This window comes from Pelodiscus sinensis, chromosome 1, assembly GCF_052426305.1.
Source record: "Pelodiscus sinensis isolate ZL-2025 chromosome 1, ASM5242630v1, whole genome shotgun sequence".
Lineage (NCBI taxonomy): Eukaryota > Metazoa > Chordata > Testudines > Trionychidae > Pelodiscus > Pelodiscus sinensis.
In genome coordinates this window covers 244,168,317-244,192,573 of record NC_143052.1, presented here as the reverse complement: position 1 = coordinate 244,192,573, position 24,257 = coordinate 244,168,317, and the positions used below count along the sequence as shown (strand labels likewise).

The 24,257-nt window shown below is 42.3% G+C and overlaps 1 protein-coding gene across 8 annotated transcripts in view; it reads left to right on the top strand.

The window, feature by feature from the left end:
* Positions 1-24,257, top strand: part of ARHGEF7 (Rho guanine nucleotide exchange factor 7) — a 195,135-nt gene that overhangs the window by 131,771 nt on the left and 39,107 nt on the right. For all 8 annotated transcript variants that reach the window (XM_075918578.2, XM_075918736.2, XM_075918554.2 and 5 more), the window contains 3 exons: positions 6,391-6,513; positions 22,618-22,756; positions 23,800-23,859. In XM_075918578.2, the coding sequence (XP_075774693.1) occupies positions 6,391-6,513; positions 22,618-22,756; positions 23,800-23,859 (322 nt within the window). The remainder of the gene's footprint in view (positions 1-6,390; positions 6,514-22,617; positions 22,757-23,799; positions 23,860-24,257) is intronic.

Sequence of the window (24,257 nt, the reverse complement as noted above, 5' to 3'; positions counted from 1 at the left end):
TTTAGAGGGCACTGTTATTCACGCCCCTTTAGTCCAAATTGTGGGACAGTATGGACACACCCAAAGATATTCCTTTTATAATGTTCCAAACATTCTGTTATGTATTTGCATACTTCCACCCATCCCTCCAACTTTATACATGGTTGTTTGTATATTATTTTCTTTTTAACCTACCATACCTTAAATGGAGTGATTTTACGTGACTGCAGATCTGTACAGGGTGACAGATGCTTTTATCCTCTCAAGGGTGCAGAATTCTGCTGTTGGTCATCCTTTGTATTAGGTGCTTTGAGATTCTTGCTGAGCATTCTGAGGCTAGATCAGATTCATAGGTGCCAGCTCCATCGCTGGAGCACCCACGGGGGTGGGGGAAGTGTACTCTGCACCCATCTGCCTATCAGCCCCTCTCAAGAATAGGAGATGCAAAGGTGGAGCCTTAGCTGAAGGGGTGGAGTGAGCGGGGCTGGTGGTGTGTGTGTGTGCGTGTGTGTCATGAGGTGTAACAGTTAACTCGAACTAAGGACTTAGTTCGAGTTAACGTTTGACTGCTGCGTGTAGCCGCGGGCAGTTAGTTCGGACTAAGGGGATTTAAAAATGGCGTCCAGACGGGAAGATGCAAATAAAGCCCGGGATATTTAAATCCAGGGCTTCATTTGCAACTTGAAAGCCTACATAAGCCTCCCTAGTTCTAACTAGGGGCTAGTGTAGACATACCCAAAGGGAGTAAGGCTCTGCACTTTGTAGCTGTGCCTGGGGACCCCTGGTTGGGGATGGGCTTAAAGGGTATGTTTAGACTGCATCCCTCTGTCGGCAGAGGGATGCTAATTAGGGAGGTCAACATTGCAAATGAGGCAGGGATTTAAATATCCTGTGCCTAATTTGCATAGAAATGGCCACCGCGTTTTGCCAACTCAGCACTTTGTTGACAAAAAGCAACAGTCTAGAGGGGGATCTGTCGAGAAAGAAAGCCTTTTTCGACAGATCCCTTATGCCTCCTGCAAGGTAGGCCTCAGGAGGTCATCAAGTCCAGCCCCCTGCCCAAAGCAGGACCAACCCCAACTAAATCATCCCAGCCAGGGCTTTCTTTGTCAAGCGGAGACTTAAAAACCACCTGCCTAGGAAACCCATTCCAGTGCTTCACCACCCTCCTGGTGGAATAGTTTTTCCTAATATCCAATCTAGACGTCCCCCACTGTAACTTGAGACCATTGCTCCTTGTTCTGCCATCCGTCCATACTGAGAACAGCGTCTCTTCATCGTCTTTGGAACCGCCCTTCAGGAAGTTAAAGGCTGCTATCAGACTCCACAATAATCTTACGCTCCGTGGCTTTGCAGGGTCTTTTACCACTGATATTCTATTTAGTAACTATTTATTAACAATCATCAAAAACAGAATGCACATGCTCAGCATATAGGGTTGCCAGATTGTTTAACCAAAAATACCAAACAACCCCCCCCCCCCCCAAAAAAAAACCCAACCACTGTTGAGGGGGGAAAAAAGGGGGAGACCAAAGTTGTTGGGGGGGGGGGGGGGGAAGGACCCCGACAGTTATTAAACACACACAAAAAAAATACAAAAAAGCATGGCCTCTTCAAGGCCTTTGTGGCTTTTTTTTTCTGGTGGTCATCTTGTTTTCTTACTCTGTGCCAGAAGAGAGCTCCCCTGTGGAACCAGGTAAACTGTGTGTGTGTGTGGGGGGATGGGGGTGGGGGTGGGTTGGGGGGGGCCTAGGGACTGGGCTCAGTTGCTGAGTGTGCATAGAGTTGCCAGGAGTCTGGTATTTTCCCTGCTTCTAGGCAGGGGAAAAAAACAGAAAATACTGGACATTTTAGGTGTACGGTATTTTCTGATTTTTTTTTTTTTTTTTTTTTTTTTACTGAACAGGAAGTGAAAATATCGGACACCTGGCAACCCTATCATACAGTGCTCACTGCTCCCAACCACACAGATAACCTTTTTCTTGATAGCCAGTCAGGACCAGGTCCATCTGGGGGAATTCCAGTTTCTGCACAGTATCATTATGAGAGGATTGAGGTCTGCAACCTCTGATCTTGGAGCTGTTTCCTGGAGTTGGTTCCCAAAGAAACTTCTTTTGAACCCCAGTTTATATAGTGAAACTTGAGTTCTGCTAAGCAATCGCTTAACCAATTATTTTACTAACCAATCCTAACATACTGTAACAAAATTGTCTAACCAATCATACACCACTACTTTAATTGATTTACACCTAACAAAATTAATTATACAGTAGTAAGAAACAATTAAAAACCATACAGAGATCATAGAGACAAAATAATAAGAAAGTAGAAAGAATGGTAATAGAACAGTAATGGGATGAAGATTTCACAACCCCAGCTATTGATCCGTTTTTTTTATCTGGTGTTATTGTGTGCCATTAGGTCAGGGTATTTTTTTTACAGGCTGGTATTACACTACTTTTATTCCATCAGAATTTCATTATGTCTGTGTGACTTCCTGCTTTTCAGCTAATGGTTGCTGCTTTTTCAATCTGGCTGCAGACAAAGGCTTTAGGCTTTCAGAAAAAGGCCTTATCCTTACAAGTTCACAAGGCAGTAATGAGACTTTTAATGTCCGTGTTGCTTTGAGACATGAAGTAGTTTACGTATTCTGTGCAGAGCCACACAACTGAGTCTGAATATCTGCTTTTGGGGCGGGGAGTAAGGACTTTCCACTCCGGACTGTAAACCTAAAATGAGAGACAGTTGGTTGCATTATCTGGAAGGAGGGATCAATTCTCAAATATGTGGGAAATCCTGGTGAGGCTGCAGTAGGTTTATAGTGTTCAGTTACCACACCAAGAAGTGTGTGTGCTTGTATGTGCATGTGTGCAAGTAAATGTTGTAAGGTTTTTGTAGTATATGTAATTTGTTCTTAATAGGGTTGAACTGTTACTTCTAACACCAGGAAGTTGACCCACTTCCAATAACTATTTTGAGAAACAGCCTTCTTTGCTGCGGAAAGAGTGTTAGCTGCTACTGTTGATAGGATAAAATTGTTTTTAGCACCTTTAAAGAAAACATTATTGAGAAGGAGTGAAAATGATGTTGTTCTCCCTATGCAAGCTGTTGAATTGTTGTCAGTACAGGCAGTCCCCGGGTTACGTGGATCCGACTTACGTCGGATCCCTACTTACGAACGGGGTGAGGGAACCCAGAACTAGCTGCGCCCCCCCCCCCAGTAGACCACCGAGATGCGCCGCGGTGGTCCTGCCGCCTGCGTCCTCCGCGGCGAGAAAAGCCGCTCCGTGTCCCCCCCACCCCCCAGCAGACCAGGCTTTTCTCGCCGATGCCTGGGGTAGAGCAGCTGGGGGGCTGCCGGGTTGGTCCCCACAGTGCCGAGGTGTGGAGCTACTGGACCAACCCAGCAGCACCCCAGCTGCTCTGCCCCAGGCATCCCCAAGTCAGCCGCTGCTGAAACTGACCAGCGGCTGACTACAGGAAGCCCGAGGGAGAGCTGTTCTGTCCCGGGCTTCCTGGAATCAGCCGCTGGTCAGTTTCAGCAGCGGCTGACTTGGGGACGCCTGGGACAGAGCAGCTGGGGTGCTGCCGGGTTGGTCCCCGCAGTGCCGCGCTGCGGGGACCTACTCAGCAGCGCCCCAGCTGCTCTGTCCCAGGCGTCCAGATTCAGCCGCTGTTGAAACTGATCAGCGGCTGATTCCAGGAAGCCCGAGGCAGAGCATCTCTGCCTCGGGCTTCCTGTAGTCAGCTGCTGGTCAGTTTCAGCAGCGGCTGACTTGGGAACACCTGGGGCAGAGCAGCTGGGGTGCTGCCAGGTTGGTCCAGTAGCGCCGAGGAGCGGCGCTGCGGGACCAACCCAGCAGCACCCCAGCTGCTCTGCCCCAAGCGTGTCCGATTCAGCCGCTGCTGGTCAGTTTCAACAGCGGCTGAATCTGGACGCCAGTTCCGACTTACATACAAATTCAACTTAAGAACAAACCTACAGTCCCTATCTTGTACGTAACCCGGGGACTGCCTGTACTTGGTCAAAGGGATCCATGTCAATAATGGGTCATATTCCTAATGCTTACCAGACAGTCTGAGTTGCTTTGGAAATTCCAAACTTGAACATTGTTTCATTTAATGGATGTTTTCTAAAAGTGACCAAATATATGGTCAGAGGCAAAGGGTTGCAGATTATTTCATTCTGATTTAAAGAGCGATACAGTAACTTCATAGTGTTTTAGTTTAAAAGTTTTCCCCATTGTGCTGCAAATTTACACAGCGTGTTAAATTAAGATATGGCCTTTGCTCCAAAGAGTTTACAAGCTGAGAGAGACAAGATATGCAATACAAGGGATGTCAGGGATGGTGTAGACGGAGCGTGGTCCTGCCTTGAGGGCGGGGGGCTGGACTCGATGACCTCTTGAGGTCCCTTCCAGTCCTATTATTCTATGATTCTATGAAGGGAAGATAAATTTCTCAAGTCACTGTTCAGGGAAATGGAAGATTATTGTTGAAGAGATTGGAAGTAGTGAGCTTAAGTGTCAAGAGCAAGCACATCCTGTAATAATGCTGAAAAGGTTTATTCCATCTACAGTACCTGTAAAGCTTTTAGCGCCAGTTTGGGAAATGCCAGTTATTTTGATAATCATTTCCAACAAGTCAGTTTTCTAGTCTAGACAAAATGTAATTTCCCACCTATTGTTTTAAAATTGAAAGTATAGCACTTTCTCCCAAAATAACACATGCCTGCCAATAAAATGTCTAAAATAACATATGAAGGATGTAAATTATTATAGTAGTAGTATTGTGAGCAGCCCTGATGGTAGTCAGAGAAGGAACAAAACAAAACTAGACTGCTAAATTTGGGTTCCTCCCTCCTAATTCCCATCAATGTGTATTTCCTCAAATTGAAATGACTTTATGGTTGAAAGGGAATTAGTATAATTATTCTATTGCTCATTAATATTTTCTAGGGATGAAACTAATAAACATTAATATTGTGAAGTGAAATATTAAAAGTAAGGAAGTGACAAAAATAAGATTACCCGCACAGCCTTAACTTTGTCCCCTTTGTATATATGCATTTTAGAATTCAGGGCCTGATTTTCCTCTGGGTTACCCCAAGTTACATTCTGTTAACTTAACAGCATCTACATTTAACTCCTTGCTCATAGAAATTTGAGAGATAATTATGCACACAAAACAGTTTTTAAAAAGTATACCGTGCTTGTATGTAATACAATGTATGTATCTCTCTGATATATCTAAACGGATCTTGACCAAGACATTGTGAAAAACAACTTTCCTCCTAAAGGCAGACTCCTTGACACATTTCAATTTTGTTGCCTGTGCTGAGGCTAAAGCACTCAAGAAAGGGAAAAAAAACAACAACCTCTTTTAAAAATGGTTCAATTGTTTTTATTGAAACTTTTCCGCCAAATTCATCCTCATGCAGAGACCCAACGTGGGAAATTCCTTCATTAAAAGTAAATGACAAGAAAAGGTGTATGAGCAATTGACAAAGGCCTTGTCTACACTGGAAAGTTGTACCATTTTACAACTTGTTAATGCAGTACAATCCTTTTAGTATGAATATAGTGTTATATTTGTGTAACGGTGCTTTACACCAGTACTGTGTAACTATTTCACTGGCAGGAAGTCTGCTATGCCAGTGTAAGTCCCCTATATGCTGGTATAGCTGCACCTATATTGGGGCTTGTATAGGTATAACTATATTGGTTAAAAAAAATCACATCCCTAGCCAACATTGTCTTACCAGTACAACTTTGATGTGAAAAATCATGAGAACAACTACTTTGAATTATAAGTGTCACTGTACATTCTGCCTACCGAATCATGTAGAATGTATAGCTTTGAATGGTGGTGTATGGTGATTATAGGGTTGAAGCTTTGGGAGAGGAAGATATTTATAGTTCCTGGTTCTGGGAAAGACTGATGGTTGTAGAGCAGTGTTTCTCAAAGTGGTCCACGGGCCCACAGTGAGAAAGCTGCTACCAGGCTGCTCCAGTTTGTTTACTTACTGACTCTGCAGCCATGGAGCCTCGCAGCTCCCATTGGCTCTGGTTTGCTGTGGGCAGCCAAGGGGAACTGCGGGAGCTGGCCCGGGCTGCTGCTTCCCACAGCTCCCCTTGGCTGCAAATGGAGAACTGCAGCAAATAGGAGTCGTGAGGCTGCGTGGCTGCGGAACCGGTAAGTAAACAAACCGGAGCGGCCCAGCAGCAGCTTTCTCAGAGCTACCCCTCAGCCCACTTTGAGAAATACTGTTTTAGAATAATAAAAGCCTTTCTTAATTTTAAATGAAGTGTGTTGAATCACTGTTCTCAAAGTATAACATGTTCTTGCTGTTTAAGATTTTTGGTATTCTTGATAGTGTTACTATAATTTAATCTTTTTATGTTACTTCAGATTGCCTGAAACTCAGCAAAGGGTCGGAGGATGCTTTCTAAATTTGATGTCACAGATGAAAAATTTGTACCTTGCATATTGTGCCAACCACCCATCAGCAGTAAATGTTCTCACAGAACACAGGTATGTTTATTTTATAGTCAATTAAATGCATTCATAAAAAGTGACTAAAATAAGGAGGAGTATGATTTTATTTTTTAAAGTGATCAGTGCACTTACTGTAAATTTCCTATAGCCTTTTTTGGTGAGTATTCAGTGCATTGTAGGCTCTTTCAACCAAACCAAAGCTATTCTGCGTAATTAGTACCATTGTATCACTCTTGGGAAAAAGTCTTATTTGAGAAGACTTTTACAGCATAAAGAATGCACATAAACGTTGAAAGTGTAAAGGAAGCCATAGTACATACAATTTTAGTTTTCATAGCATCTATGTCAGGGTGGGGAACCTTTTTTGGGTCAGGAACTACTGACCCACAAGAAAATTAGTAAATGGCTGCACACAAGAGAGAATAAAAAAACAAAACAAAGCCCTCACTAAGGCAGCCTCAGAGGAGGAGACCTTCCACTCTCATACCAGAGCCTTGGGCGGCCCAAGCTAGTAAATTTTGTGTGCTCTAGCTAGGGATGTAAGCGAGTAGTCACTTCCGCCTCCACTTGCTGCCTCTATTAGAGAGAGGCAGCAATCGCAGGGGAAGCAGGAGCCTGTGCTGGGGGGAGCTGGCTTAAAAGCCAGTTCTCCCCCAGCACCATCTCTGTGGAGGATAGGGGAGGCAGAGGTGTAGTGGGGGACCAGGCATGAGCCAGGAATCAGCTGTCCTGGCTCACGCCTGGTCCTCCCCACTGTGCTTTAGCCTTTTAAACATATTAAGAACCTGACAGCTCTTAATACATTTAAAAGGCAGAGCCACAGCAGGATTAGCTCCTGGTGTGGCTCTGCAGTTTCCGACCCTTATCAACTAATCGACTCGTCGATGGAAATTCCATCAACTAGTTGATAAGCTGATTAAATGTCATTTAACATCCGTAGCTCCAGCCCCATGGAGGGACAGCGGGGCAGGGGGTCTGGAGCACTAGCGTGGGCTGCCCAGTGCTAGGGGCCAGATTCAGACAAATCGGGGACCATAATCAAGCCCCCAGATCCTATGTTCCCCACCACTGATCTATATGAAAATGTGTGGGTTTTTTTTTTTTTTTTTTTGTAAGTTCTGGCATGACTGATTTTGGATTCTGTAACTTTCTATTGTCTGCCATCTGTACTTTAATCTTTGAAGGGTACTACTGGATAACTAACCTTCCAGCTTCTTGAAGGGCTAAGTGCAGGGCTAGAGTCTAATCTCAGATGCATAAGCATAAATCGCCACATGTCTTGAAAAACTTGATCTCTTTCAACACATATGTGAGAGACTTAATTTTTCAATACAGTAAAGGGCAGTCTGCATTTCCACATATTGGAATTAGGACTTGAATCTTTCATTTTGGGTGTGTCTAAACTACATCCCTCTGTCAAAAGAGGGATGTAAATTAGGCAAATAGAAAATGCAAATGAAGTGGGGATTTTTGAGCAGTACGAGATCTTTCGAAAAAGGGTTTTTTCCCCCGAAAGAACCGCGTCTAGACGGCGGTTTCACTTTCGAAATTCCCTTTTTCAAAAGACTGCTGTGATGTGATTATGCAAATGAAGCATGGGATATTTAAATCCCCGCTTCATTTGCACTTTCGATTTGCCTAATTTACATCCCCCTTTCGACAGAGGGATGTATTTTGACACACCCTTAAAGAGCAATACATTTGCATGGAAAAACCATTTAGAAAATGTTAATATATTACTTAATCCTGAAAACAGTTATGAATATTTACAACTTCACTCAAACAATTCCAGTGGAATCAATGTGACGATTTCTGTTACTATAGGTAATATGTGCATAGGCAGGGCTTGACAAGCGGCGGCGGTTTGGCGCGCTGCGCATGCGATGATTGTGCTGTGGAGCCGTGCCGGGCTAAAATCTTCTCACCACGGGCGAGTAGATTGCCCTAATTGTCGAGCCCTGTGCATAGGTGTTGCAGGATCAGGGCATTAATTGTGTACAGTTTACAAAATGAGCTTCTCTACTTTTTCAGAAATGGGCATTTGAGCTACCATAACTGCCTTTAGATGCTGAGATTTGTTCATCTGTGTTTAGGGCCCATCATGGCTGTCAGGTGAAATTAGGCTTCCTAATCCGAACTATCTAGTCCGTGCCGCGTGTAGCCGCGCGGCACGAGGTTCGCACTAGCCGGCTTTTAAAAATGGCGGCGCCGGCTTTATGCTAATGAAGCCCGGGAAATTCAAATCACGGGCTTCATTAGCAAGTTCGGTATGCATACATTATCCCCCTAGTTCGAACTAGGGGGGTAGTGTAGACATACCCATAGTGGTTTCAGCCTTCTCCAGCAGTGGCTGCAGCCTTAGGCAGTCAGTCACGTATGCAGTTTTGGGAAAGCTGTGTCTTCCCTTGCCTACATTAACTTGGGCACCCATGGGGCCCATTCATTTGTAGCACAGTTAGAGACACTATGTCTTACAGAGGGAGAAAGTTTGGGGCCAGATTGTTGCTTTTAAGCCACAGCCGGCATTCACGTGAATGTGGGGGAGCTGTCCTGCAACTGATCTCCTCTTAAGGCTTTATGAGAAGCAAATGCTAGAAAGACTAGTAGGTGTTGGTGGCTGCTGTGTGCATCAGTCAGAAACTCTTGGCCATCCTACCCTGCCCTTGCTCCCTGCTAGCTCACCCATAGATTCTAACTTCATGGACGGGATAGGATAGCCATGGTTCTCTGACTCATGCACACAGCAGCCACCAACACTTCCTAGTCTTTCTAGCATTTGCTTCTCATGAATCCTTTGGAGGAGATTGGTTACAGGACAGCAAATGGCTCAATGTCTTGGGCAAAAATTCTGGTGGGAAAAAGCACTTTGCATCTCAGAGGCGTAGCGAGGGTGTTATACACCCAGGAGCAAAGGCAAAATTTGCGTGCATCCCCTCCTGCTACTGCCGCATGACGGGGCCCCAAACCTGGTGCATAGCTGAGCCTGACCCTGAGAGGAGGGGAGAGAGCTTGTACCGCGTCTTCCCCTACCCCCTCCAGTTTGGGGCCGGGCCCCCGCACACACTAACCCGCCAGTGAAGATGGAGGAGGGTCAGGCTGGGGGCAGAGAGGAGGCTCCAGCCGCCGCCAGCGGGTGGTGGAGGAGCAGAGAAGCCGAGGGATGACAGGGGGAACCGAGATGGAATAAATTGACATCCCTCTAGTGTGGTTCCCAGGGGCAACTGCCTCCCTGCCCCCGCTACGCCACTGTTGCACCCTCTCCACATCTGCAAAGTAAGGCATGACTGAGGCCTTCATTTTCACCACTACTAGTTTTTCTGAAGCATGGTCTAGTCATGCCTCTTCTTCATTCACAATAATATAAAGTATGAATCTGAATCATTTGGTACAGGTGATCTGCCCCGACTTCTTCTTTTCTTAAAGTTTTCTAATTTTTGTTTGTGTGACAAATCAAACTGAAATGCCTGCTACATGTTACAGTACAAGCAAACGGTGACAAGAGTACTCTGGGGGAGGGGAGGAGAAAGGAAAACAAAATTAAATGTTTAAAATCTGTGACTTTGTTTTCTTTTTGGTGATTAGTTTCAGCTGGTGTTCTCTGTAGCTGAACAGCATTCAGACTGTCCAAGCTCAGGACTTTTAATAAACTTTTTCAGCCTAAGGACTTTCTCAAATTTTCTGCTAAGTAGCTGGTGCCTCTCTGCCTTCTTCGCACGTGTTGGGCTGGGATTCCATATAAATATGACAAGTTGATTGATAGCAAAATAAACAGATACGTTTCTTAAGATTTGGCTGTGTGTAGGGGGGGGAGATTTATCCAGTGTTTCAAAACTCTTCATAGAGCAGAGGAGGAAAAATGGTGCGTTAGATAAAATGTTAATCAAGGTAATTGTGTGACTAGACAAAGGAAGAAATGCTGCTTCCGGAAGATATCACCCAGGTAAAAGATACGGCACTTCCTTTCTAGTCTGTAAAATCAATTTAGTGAAACCCTGTAGGAATCAACATAAATATCATAGAACAATTACATAGACTGTAAAATTGCAGCTAGTTGGAAGGTAATTGGACTGTTTACCAGAGGCAGAGAGCAAAGAGAAGCAAGTCCTGATGAATGAGATCCTGTTTAGCATGTCATATTATGTTTCAATATGATGTGTCAGTGGAAACATGAACCCTTGATTTGTAATGAAGTCTCTACAATAGGTAGAATGTTTCCTTCCTGTCAGCTTTGGCTACTCCACCTTGCTACACCACCTAATGGCTGATAGCTAATTGTCAGGGGATTAGCACAGGGAAGCTATCAGATGTCTATGCTATCAGATGTCATCACCAAAAACTGCCTTTTGGTGACAAGACAGTGAGAGTGTACACAGTGCAATGTGACATTTGTCAGGAAAAATGCCCAGTTTCCACAACAAAATACTTCCACCCCAGCAGAGACTTTCTTTTCCCCCTCCCTTTATTGTCGACAAAGAGCCTGTGTATACACTGCTGTTTCTTTTGCTGACAGATTTGGCTTCCACCAGAATCCCTCCCCTGATCACTCTGCTCTGGTCTCTGCTGCCCTGCAGGCATGTGCCCTGCCCCTTTCAAAGCTCTGGGAAGTATTTGACAGCTGAGTAAGCTGCTTCCTTTGGGGAGCCAAACCATTGGAATGCTCCTCTTCTGCCTCACGGTTGGTAGATTGCTGCTGCAGGGAGAGGGGGATAGGCTGCTGTGCTGCTTAGACTTTCCTCAGCACAGAAACCTCACAGAACTATTCAAGATGCTGTTCCCTACAGCAGAGGAGACTGTGAAAAAACTTAGACGGAATCCCAAGATGCACAGGGATTAGCTCTTCCTTCCCACAAGTGCAGTGTGGACGTGATCTGTCGACAGAGGGAGCAAGTATGAATACCTTCTGGTGATTTCTGCTTTCTTGATTTTTGCATGTTAACATAAGTTTAATTGGCAAAACTTTGTCATGTAGAAATACCGTAAGTGCCAGCAAAGCGTCCATGGCTCCGGAAGTCTTTAGCCCAGCTCCCTGTCTAGCCTAAGTTGAGGAGGCTGCCAGCCCAGGAGTGGGTTGGCAACTGGAGGATGGGGGAACCCAGCCCCATCCTATTCCACCAGGACCCTACCAGTGGTGAGTGGGCCCGCCACTGGGTCATTCTGGATCATGCCAAAACATGCTGATTCTGGGCTACTTCCTACCTCTACTTGTTCATAAGGCTCTGTTGCTCATAGGCCCCCAGTCTCTACAGAGTACTTGGCAGCTAGCAATCCCAGCAGCTCTTCAGAGTATTTGTCTAATGCCCTTCCCAGCATCTCATTGGGGTATGCGGTGATGGCTTCCTCAGAAATTGCCCTCCCTTAGGGTCTTCCTCCAGGAGTAGAGTTCGACACAGCTCAGTCCCTGGCCTGTGGCCTAGTGGCAAGGCAGAAGTGTCCAAACCCCTCCCTGGTTCTGGCTCAACTGAGCTGGAGGCTTCACCTCTTACACTTCCTATTCTGCTCCTCTGCTTCCTGCACCAGGGGCAGGTGCAGCCTGGCTCTGTCCACTAGAGGGCTTTGAGTAGTTTCTCCCTGTGAGTCTTGGTGGAAGGCTGCTAAACCTCCTTTTAAAATTTTAAGTCCTTTTTCTTTTATTAAACACAGAGCAGTGTATGCCATTAAAAATTCTGTTTTCAAAAGCTACTCTAAAGAAGCAAGAAATTAAATGTAAACTGTGCAGCTCCAGAACTGTTGACTTCTCTCTTTGAGCAACAGAAACCCCGTAGATTGTAAGATCTGGAAACATCAGTTTGTGCTTTGTGTCATTGAGCATTGATGGCACAAGTAAAAATACAGAAGTAAAAATTCTAAGGATAATACCACACCATGCCTCTTAGTTGCATAATTTATTTCTGTTAACATAAAGATCTGTATGAGTATAGCAGCCTCTAAAACAGTAAATGAGGAGACGTCTTTACAATTATTAAATGCCAATCATTAAGACTGCACAGTTACATTTGCACTAAATTAGAGAATGCAAAAGTTAAGATTCCAAAATTAATGCTCAGTTGTATTGCGAAGCCTGGATATTTTTATGGTATGTATTTAACAGAAAAAATATGAATATTACTAAGCTATACATTTAACAAGAAAAAACAACATGTAGTCTGAAGTCATTCACTAACTTTTTGGCGTTTTACATATATTGTGAGACTGAATTAATTGTATTTGAGAGAGTAAGTGCAAAGCCATTTTCAAACACCTTCCATCTTTTCCATCAGAGATTGTAACTTCCTTGTACTCAGCCTCTGTGTGCTTCAGTAACTTGCACATTTGTGCATTGCGCTTGAATACAAAATGGTCCCCTTCATGTGCTCAGTATACAATTTTAAAGTCAACTTTGGCTACATTAAAAAAAAAAGTGTTGTGCAATTTACCAAAGCCACTGGTCCTCAAAGAGGACTGAGTCCATGCCATGTTATAGAAAACATTTTGGGTATTCTTACTACACCCAAGACTTTTTAAAAGGATGATTTTAATTGTTAAAAATATTTTCCCCTTTCATAGAATTCCCAAGCTGCTAGAAGGATTTTGTTCTAGCTTTGAAAATATAATTATAGAAATTGTCCCTTCACTCAGGAAGTTCATCCATAAAGGTGAATTTTTCATAGCATGCATAAGTATGGGTTACTTTAGAAACCATTTTATAGCATTCATGGTAGCATTTGCTACCAGTTGAATGCAGTAATATCAAGGTCATATGATAAGCGTTCAACAAGTCCTTTTGAAGGAAACATTAGGTAGCTGGACTCCATTGCTTCATTTTTCAATATAAATATATCAAGCTCTAAATTACATTGAGCTAGTATCCTGATGCCTTTTAAAATTCAACTTAAGTTTAAGGGACGGGGAGACAGTTGAGGTGAAACTGCCAAACTATGTGTGTTAAAATATCACTTGCCTGTCAAGATATAGAATGGCTTTAATTTTCTTGAATGTTCAGCATGCAATTTTGACTAGTGTCACTGAGTTATCTCTTCTATCCCAATGCCTAGAGCAACTCGCTTTGCTGTGATTTTTTTGGGGGGAGAACTGGAGGTCACTCTTACCATACTTTTGTTGCTGACACCCATCTCCTTGGCTACGTCTAGACTGGCCCCTTCTTCGGAAGAGGCATGCTAATTTCTAACTTTGGAATAGGGAAATCCGTGGGGGATTTAAATATCCCCCGTGGGATTTAAATAAACATGGCCGCCGCTTTTTTTCCGGCTTGGGGAAAAGCCGGAAAAGAGCGTCCAGACTGGCGCGATCCTCCGGAATAAAGCCCTATTCCGGAGGATCTCTTATTCCTACTTTCAAGTCAACTTGAAAGTACAACTTTCAAGTAGGAATAAGAGATCCTCCGGAAAAGGGCTTTATTCCGGAGGATCGCGCCAGTCTGGACGCTCTTTTCCGGCTTTTCCCCAAGCCGGAAAAAAAGCGGCGGCCATGTTTATTTAAATCCCGCGGGGATATTTAAATCCCCCACGGATTTCCCTATTCCAAAGTTAGAAATTAGCATGCCTCTTCCGAAGAAGGGGCCAGTCTAGATGTAGCCCTTATGTTTAATATAGTCAGAAGTTGTACCATATTTTAAAATGCGGAGGCTTCAAACCTAAAGAAGTGTAGCCATTTACTTGAATGGGAGCAGGACTGAGATCTGTATACAGTATGTGTTTATTTTTTGTCACTTATATCCGAGATTGAAAACATCTGTTGGTTTACTCTTAATCATCCCCAAAAGCCTGGTGGAGAGGTTCTTTGGAGGCTTAGAAAAGAGGAATTCTGGAAAGTTTTGAGGCTGCATCTGTAGTTTGAAGAGATGGGCAAGAGCTACAAGGCCTGATCCTCTATGGCAGGGGAGGGCAAAAGGGCCTCCTCGGGCTGGATCCAGCCCGCCAATCGGGTTGATCTGGCCCATGGAGGCCCTGCTGCTCCTCTACCCCCAGGCCAATTAGGGTTAGTGGAAGGCATGAAGTTTCCTCTGTCTTGCCAGGAGCACGTAGCACTTTGAAGTGCACGGCCCTTCAAAGTGCTATGTGCTCCTGGCAGGGCGGGAGGAGACTTCACGTGCTCCCCCACCCCCAAGCTCTGATTGGCTTTGGAGTGGGGGTAGGGCGGAAGAAATTTTGCATGCTCCTCCCACCCCCAGGCCAATCAGGTCTTTGGGACGGAGGAGCATGTGAAGTCTCCTCCCACCATGCCAGGAGCACTCAGCCCTTCAAAGTGCTACGTGCTCCTGCCAGGGCAGAGGAAACTTTGTGCTCTTCCCAGGCCCTAATTGGCCTGAGGGTGGGGGAGAGTGTGAAGCCTCTTCCCGCCCTGCCAGGGAACATGGGTGCTTAGTGGGAAGGGGGGACAGGGAAAAGGGGCTTCCCCATCCACAGACCAATCATGGTCTGTGGGTGGGGAAGCCCAGAAGCATTGTGGCCCCACCCCTTCCATTTTAGGTCTCTTCTCCCCCCCCCCCCCCTTCTGGGGTGGCAGGGACAGTGGAATAAGGTGCTCTGCATCTCTTGGGATAAGGTTCATTTCAGGCTTTAGGCCAACAGATGGAAAAAAAAATGCACAGTATAGAAAAGCACAGTGAGCCCTATTGGAAACGTTTCCAACATCTAGCACATCTCTTCACCCATTTGATCATCTGTTTCCTGCCTTCATGCTGGTGTATCTTCTTTTATTCAAACCAGCCAACTTCTTGTTCTCTAGAAATCTAGTCTAGTCTGGGTGAATTATAATTTTTCAAGCATCAGTTGAAAAAAAAGAGAGAGAGAGCAAGCAAGAAAATGCCAAGTTTTTTATTTTGAAGTGACGTTGAATGACGTTAACCTGCTGTTTGCACCAGCCGCCATAAATGCCAGTCTGTATTGCTTCCTGTTCATGTTCTTCATGGTTCTCCTTTTAGCCTCATATAGCATCAGAAAGAAAAGAGGCTCTTCTGTATAGTGGTAATGTTGAAATACAGGATGCAAACAATAAAGAACTGTTTAAAAAAGGTTTGGATATTTTTCTTTTTTTATTACTTTCATTGTGAATGAAAGAGTTTAGCTCAAATTTACCAAGCCTCAAGCATATACATTGTTTGTCTTTTCTCAGAATTCAAAGTACTAAAACCAAATCAGTAAAATTAGTTAAAATTAGTTAAAAACCAAATCAGTAAAATAAAAACTGGAATCCTAAATTTTCATAAATCAGCATGCAAAAATAGGAGTAATAGCTGATGTTGTACATTCTTAAGTTTGACTACCGGGCCATCTGTTCTAGAGTTGTTGCTTGCTTTCAGACAGGAACTCTCACTTTTCACATCCTCTATTAAGCTTGGGATAGTCTAAACTAGCCCTGTTGTTCTGTTTCAGTTGTGCGAGTGTAACTTTATCCATGCATTAGGTTCACTAACTAAGGTATTATTCTTCCAGTGAATACCTTTCTTTGTGAAATTGGGCCAGAATTTTTAAATGCCATGGATTATTTTAGAACCATCAGCTTCTTTCCCAGGAATAAGCCTGGCAAAGCTTATTTTTTTCCTTGGATCTTTGTTTGGGGGGAATTTTTCAGCTTGAATTTTCTTTACCTATATAGGTAATGTGTAAATTGACAAACTAAAAGCTTAGAGGAAAAAATATTTTCTCTGTGGGTTTCCTACATGCTTTGCATGTAGTCAGTTAGGCCTTCATCCAGAACTTTTATGCATGTGAATAAACTCTTTAACTACTCTCATATATAATACCTTTGCTGGGTTTGGGCAAATGCATATACAAGCATCTGTTGTCCAAGTGGAGCTTTAATGCATCAACAATAGAGAGAGAAAATTATGAAACTAGGAAATTATGGCGGTAAAACCACAGGAGTCTAGATGCAGGTGTCTCACCAGAAACTTCACTCTTTTAATACTGTTTAGATTTTAAAAGGATGCAGTCAATTTCGGCGTAGCTAAGTTTGAACATTCTGACATGAAGAATATGATGGAGCTCAGCACTTCCTAGGCTCCGCCTCATTGCTCTTCTCATCTTTTCTCTTTTCTCTTACTTTTTATGCCCTTTAGCAAGCCTGTCAACAGGAGAGTGCAAAGGGGGCAGTTGCCCCGGGGCCCAGCATTCCAAAAGGAGCACAATGCTCCACATTAGCGCTGTGCGACATGCTCCAGGCAGCTCTTGAGGCCTTGTTCAGGAGGCTGTTGGCTCCCCTACCTGTTAGCATTCTAAGGTCATGTCTTCCACTGGTACACTTTATCCTGCATGGCTTCCTTTCTTACCTCATGGCTTCATTTCAGTGGTTGTTGAGTGCCTAAGTCCCTTAGGCTCCTTGAAAATCTCATCCCAGTATGGTACATGTTTGTGCATTTGTAGACATTTTTGATAGTTAAACAGAAAATTTCCAACTCCAGAGGGAGGTATTTGAATGTATACGGAAGTAGTAGTAAAGTGAGGAACATATAAAGATGCACATTCAATGATGACTAAATAATATTGGCCTTTAAAGAGGCTACTTACACACATTACTGCACATTGATAATGTGCTTGATGTTTTGTGAGGGAAAAGTGGAGGTAAAGAAAGGAGGCAAATAATTGTCACAGAGCAGAAAGGGAATGGACAGGAAAACTAATCAAGATATGGCACCTGTTTTATCGGAAGCCTGAGGGGATGTGGTGGGGGCTCGTGGAGGAGTTTGAGCCACGAAATCTATTGCAAGGGAAACTCCAGCAAAAAAGTCCAGGGAGAATTAATCTAAAAAGAAGCAGAGTCTTGGGAAGAGGACCTTACATGGACTGTACAAAAACATAATATTGTGGAGATGGGGAAGGAGTGGTGACACATTTACAAAGAAAAGTCACTAAGTATTACACTCAGTCATTGTGTAATTGTTCTGAAGAAATATCAGGGGCATAATCTTTAATTTAACATTAAATATTTATGTGTTGAAACTTGTGGACAATGGACTAAAACCTTTTTTTCCAGATTAAAAAACAAACTCCAATTTACTATATTAGGTAGTGAATAGCACATAATCTCAAAATAAGCGGAAAAAAGAATAACTCTGTAAGCGCAGAAAATTATTTTATGGCCTCAAAAAAAGCAAGAATCATTACTATTATAAATAGGTTTAGCTTTTTTCTTTGCCAGTGCAAAGCTGAGAAGAGTTTATTTTCAATGGTAGACAATTATCCTTAATTTAAAGCTTTTAAAAGATATCCAAAGCAGTATCATATTTTTTAGATTCTGAGAGTTCAATTTTATTGGGATAATTCCTTTCAAACATTTGCTGTATGTATACTTTACATCCTCATTTTAATAGCAGTTTGGATACATTCTGTGGAGCTTTTACATTAGTTTCTACAAATAACAGGAGTATGGAATACAGCTAAATTTGAGTCAGACAACTCTTTGTACCTCCTCTGCTTTGTGTATCCGAGAGCCTGCAAGCATGCAGGCTGATGTCATCCTCTAAGCAACAGTCCCAGAGTAAGGCGCTCTCTCTAGAAATTCAGCAGTAAAGAACTAGAAGCTATAAGACTTGGGTTCATTAAGTAAGCCAAGTTCTTGCTGTAACATTGTCAGAATGCGGTGTTTATGTGCTGTCCTCAGACCGCTCAGCAGTGAGAGTTCAACTTCTATCTACTATAAACAAAGACCTGCTTCAGAAGTGTAAGTTTAAAAAAAAAACCTCTTAAAGGTGCATGTTTAGTTCTTGATTTTTGTGTATGATATAAGAAGTCACTTTTTCTGCCCTCCAAATTATTGTAGTTTGTTGAATGATACTTTCTTGTTTTAGCTTTTTTCTCATTTGTTTTTGTAAAACTGCCTGTTGAGTATATGTTAGAGCTAACACTGAGATGTGAATATTGATACATTTTAAAGGCTGAGGTTGTAGTGTTGATTTCTAAAAATATCGCTAAGATAGCCTTACTTTGAGCTGCAGACCATGGCATCGAAGTTGTAATGATCACTTTATACAGCAAAGGCTTCCATTATGCTTTTATTTATACACTAATTCTGTTAAAAAAACATATGTAGCATATTGTAATAACCCTATTTGTTGTTCTTCAAAAAGCAGGTATTTGTGACTAGTTATTCTGAATAAATTATAGGTTTAATCATTTAGCCTGTTATTTCAAAAGCATAATTGTTATTTCGTGCTCAGTTAAAAGATGCTTCTTTTTTATGTGTGCCCTGTTTCTTAACTGTGTCATTTCAGTAAGTACAGAGGAGATACACTGTGCAAAACTTGCAAGTGCCAGTCAAAATTGCATGATATGAAAGAGCCATTGTCTTTGTCAAAACAGCTGTGATCTTGAGCTAACGGCATTGATTTGAATACTCATGATCCAGTGAAAAAGTAAATAAAACTGATGTATGACTTGTATTTTGTTCCCCATCTCCAGTACTGTTTTGTTCTGCCATTTAAAATATGTTGGATAAAGAATGCATATTCCATTAAAAAAAAAAAGATTGTTCTTTCATCGGAATAAAGTTCCATTTTATTTGCATTGTCTTAATCAGACGTGAAGAATCCAGGGAAATTCATGAAACTACACAGTAGACTCTCTTGTGTGGGCTTGAGCAGATTCCTAATAGGGTCTGGATGATGGAACGTTTTTGCCTGAATAATTCAATATCTGTTACATTAAAAGAAAAATTATGTATTTATTTTTTAAAATCCTGTTATTTTTAGCATGACAAATCTTACGCTGCTAAAGTATAGAGAAATACTGTGGAAACAAAAACATTATCATCTTAGGAATGTTGGGAGCAAAACTATGTAATTCAATTATCGTTAACTCCACTCTATTAAATTGTTTTTTATGCTTCTGTTAATAAACTATGCTTACAGGTTTTGAATCTATTTAAAATTGCTTTAGGTTTAAAACTTAGGTTCTCAGACTCTGAGCAAATAAACAGATGCCACCTCTTGCTAGACATCGTTTGTTTTGAAGAACAGGAAACAACTTGGAGAACAACTCAGATAATTTTTAAAAACAACTAGTAGTCTAGCAGCACCTTAAAGACTAACAAAACATGTAGATGGTGGTATAAGCTTTCGTGGGCACAACCCTTAGTCTTTAAAGTGCTGCTAGACTATTCATTGTTTTTTACGTTTTTCCAGTTAGGGTATGGCTACACTGCTGCTTTTTTCCCCCCGAAAAAAGCTATGCAAAATATGCTTTGCATTTTGTTTAGCTTTTTTCAATCCTTTTATCGGAAGAGGCTTTCCCGACATTTAGCCTGTCTAGAATGGGCCAAATGTCAGAAAAATACCCTCTTTTGGAAGCCCCCTTATTCCTCGTCCTATGAGGAATAAGGGGGCTTCCGAAAAAGTGCTTTTACTCTTCCAAAAGAGCAAACGCATACCCTTACAGACTAACATGGCTACCCTTCTGAAGCATCAGATAATATTGTTAGAGTCAACAAATACAGGCAGGAATCCCAAAGCATGCAATGAAAAAAGTTAAGGGGTCAAAATGGGTTTGTATGGGGCACTCTCTCATACTGGCTTTTCCCCAGGACCCTGCCAAATCTGTGACCCATTGAAGCCTCCATGGTGCCAAAATTGGACTCAATTGGCACAATAGTATTTTATCCCAATATAATTGGGTAGCACAAGGAGCAGAAGTTTGTTTGAAGATTGGGAAGGGAAGTTAGTAGTCATAATTGCTGTATGGTAGCAGGACCTAGTAAGTAAGGGGCATTGTACTTGAAGATAGATCTGCAAGTATTTTTATTATACCATCATATGTAAACAATTGTGTGCGTGCATATAATGTGCTGAATGATGAGAGGCAAGGATTTCAGTATTGTATAATTCTAAAGGCACATGTTGGTACTGAACAATACAAAACAGTAAAAAGGGTGGGCTGTGATTTTTCATAATTGGAATGCATAAAAGAGATTAATGTTGTTGAGGAGCAGAGGAAGGCTAACTTACCATTGAATTGGATAGTGTTGCCTGAAATGGGGCAGAGGGCAGACAGCGTAAAAGAAATTATTTGCTACCCGCCCATGGTGGCAAATAAAAGACAAAGAAGCCAAACAGGGTTCATAAGCGGGGAAAACAATATCTGGGAAAAAGGCAAACAGTAGGTTGAAAAATGTATAGGATATTCAGGGAAATAGCTATCACTAGTGTTTTATTTAGATAAAGTTTACTGTATATCAGGGCTACTCAACTTTGGAAGCCACGGGGGCCACAATGATACTCACAGCACATGTTGAGGGCTGCAACTTAAGTGTGGTTGCATATATATGCAAATATATGCAAATAACTTATTTCACATGGACAGGCATGAATACAAAGATTAAGTCTTAAGCTGTGGCGCCAGACCCAAATGTGGCCAATGTGAGCCAGTTAGCACTTCTCAGGCTCTGCCTACAAGGCTAAGCAGCCAACACCTCCCGCAATGCTTTGGAGTTCCTGGCATCTCCTCTCTGGGGCCTAGAAATGCCGACATCCTGAACCCGTCTGTTCCAGCCAGCCCATCTGCTTGTGTCTGTCAATGCTCATCCCACCTGGGAGATGCCTCGCTATTGTGGAGTATGTTCCCAATGGAGGTCATGTTCCAAGGATCCCACCCACTGGCTATGTGTTGAGCCCCATGTATACCTTAACCATGGGCGGGTGGCAAACAAATGGGCCACGGGCCGCACATTAAGTAGCCCTGCTATATATAGTGCCATCTGTGGATGTGCATGGCATTGTCCGGGCAAGTATGAAGACAGTATCCCTTCCACATACAGTTTTTATATTTGTCTAGAACTAGTAGATAACAAAATTGCTGCTATATCTAGACTCTACTTGCTAATGTTAATTTTCAATAAGATCAGTTTTTGACAGTCACACCCTTGATAACTTGTATGACTTAAAATTGCACTGCATTTGGAACACGGATTGAGCCTTATTTTTGTTTGATATTAGTAACTGTATTCGCTGTATGTTTTTCAATGAGATTTTATGCCCGGTTAGATAGAATTGTTCTGGAAAGTTTAAGGAAAGTCTGATGAAAGTAGTTTTAATTAAATTATTTATCTAGTTATTATAACTCCAACACAATTTAGACTTGAAGCCCCCCATTAGCCTGAATCTTGTTTTTTGGCAAGAATTTGTACCTTTAATGATTTGGGATTGTCAAGCAAGAACATTATCCTTTGCACCGCCATGCTACAGGGTCAGCTAAAGAAACTGCATCTAACACCTCAAAGCCCAGAAGCTACACTCACTGACTCAGCTGGGTCAGGTGACTAGCAACAGACAGCTGATTGGTCAGAGAAGAGGTGGAACAGGAAGCTTTATGCCTGGTCCAACAAGTCGCTAGGCCAGATGCTAATGAGACCTTTGTGGCCAACTTTCTCCCTTCTTGCTTGCTTCCCTCTCCATGCTCCCATTACCACACCTTTATCCTACTTCCTGCCTCCTCACCTACTTTCTGCTTCTTCCTCCTGATTCCTATGTATTTGCCTTAATTCCACTGATTTACTCTGTCCTGGCCCTTAGTGTGATGCCTCACTCCAATTCCAGCTTACCACTTGGCATGGCTACCCACCCCGACCCTGCCACTCACTCTCGGTGGGGCTGCTGACTCTAGATTGACCCTTGCTATGGCTTCAGACTCTGACTATGACCTTTGGCATGACTTCTGACTATGACCTTTGGCATGACTTCTGACTGTGACCCAGACTTCATCCAGCTCTGATCACCGGACTTGTTCAGGGTCTGCCAAAGAGTAATTATTTATTTAAAAGAAATTCAGTAATTCCCAAATCAAAATGTCAGTTTTTAGGGAATTTAGGTACAAAGCATTACAGAGAAACCATATAAAAATAATAAAAGGTCCTATATGCCTGCTAATAACCTTACCAAAATTCATCTGAGCTCTCACAAGAACTCTGACAAGTGCAGTCTTTTAATAATCCCATGCTAGGGGCATCCTTGTGGCTGTAAGTTCATCAGTTTCAGCTTGGATCGATAAACAATAATTACAAATATATATTTTGCATTTGAATTGTTTATTTTCACCTCTAGCAATTTCAAGCAAAATTCCCATGAGCAGAAGGATCAGTATAATCAAGAGTCTAATTTATTTCTCTTCAGTTGGTAATTCATTCTTCATTTGTTTACATATTTTGCATGCTCAGTGAAGAACTAGGCGAATTCATGGAAATGAAAGGTGCCAACAGTCCTGGGATCCTTGTATTGACCACTGGCCTCAGCAAACCTTTTATGCGCCTGGATAAATACCCCACGTTACTCAAAGAGCTTGAAAGGCACATGGAGGTATATCTTATCAGCATTTATGTTCCATCTTAATGATGATTTGGCAACAGTTATTTTAAAGGTACATGTCAAGCATGTTGGGCCCCATATTTGTGTTCCTTTTCTCTCCTTTTCAGCCTTTTGAACAGTGCTCCAATCAGGGGAGAGAGGGCGGGAAAGATGTGCCATAAAGCATTTCCAATATCATGGAAATATTGGAAGTACTGGAACACCACGAGAAGTGCCAAAATGGCATTCTGGTGCAACATGAGCACTGCCTTTGAAATCACAGATGCAACAGGCCTAAAACTCAGTATAATCAGATTCACTTAAAAACTCAGTAAACATAAGGCAAAACCCACCTAGGAATCTGAATTTTTCTTGGATGGATCCAATCCACAGGCTCTCCAGGTGGATTACAGTCTGAATATGTATTCTAAAAATTGTAATTAAGGCTGCTCTAGGTTTTATCTTAGAAAAAAGAATGTATTTTTTTAGTAGCAAACTCCCTGCTTGATACAGTTTCACTGAATTTCTGTTGGGCTGGAAGTGTTCTAATGTGGTAGAGTTTGAAGGATCTAAACGTCCATTTAAATGTTTTAGTTTAAAAAAATTGGGAAGTGGAATTGGTGTGGCATATCTATGATTTGCGAGATGTGATCGTGTCACATGTTAGCATGACTTAGAGTGACACTTGTGACAATAAGGAAAGAGCAATATGAAAAGCATCAGATTTATGTTAACCTTTTTAAAGGAGTGCAAGTGGCAGAAACTTTTAAGTTTACAAGTAATCTGTTGAAATCTTATGAAGTATATTTTCCAGATCTTGCTTTGTGGATTCATGAAAGTATAGCATTAATATTAACATCATGAGAAATTCTGCATTCTTGCTAGAAGAATGAATACAAGTGTAATAATGGAAGGAGGCAATGAAAAGGGCATAAGAAGAGAGCAAAAAGGATTGCTACAACTGTTAGAATTGTCTATACTGTAGTTACTATGCCTTCTAGGAAACATTTCATTACCCTTACTGGGAATTACAGTATTATTGTTTTTGTCTTCAGGATTATCATCCAGATCGACCAGACATTCAGAAATCCATGACAGCCTTCAAAAATCTTTCCGTAAGACTTCTGAGGAGTAGACATGTATTTATTTGGGAGAATGGGTGCTATTTTCATACCCTATAAAAGTTAATATTTTAACACTTGAAATCTTTACAAATATAGTTCTTGATCCTGTGCTCATGCATAGTGAAGTGTGTGGGAGGTGTCTGCTGGCAGCCTGTTCCAGCTCCTTCCTTCCTTGTTTGCCCAGCTTCATTGGAAATTAAGGCTGTACATTAGTAGCTCTAACTTAATTTCAGTTGAAAATTCCATGTAGCAGAACTCTGCTTTACTTCCCTTTCCAGTCTGCTCCTTGTCTCCAAATCATCTCCTTTTTAGCTTTAGAGTAGAAGAAGGCTCACCTGCACCCTGGCCTTCTCCATCCACTTTATGGCCTCATCATGCCACTTAGGCAG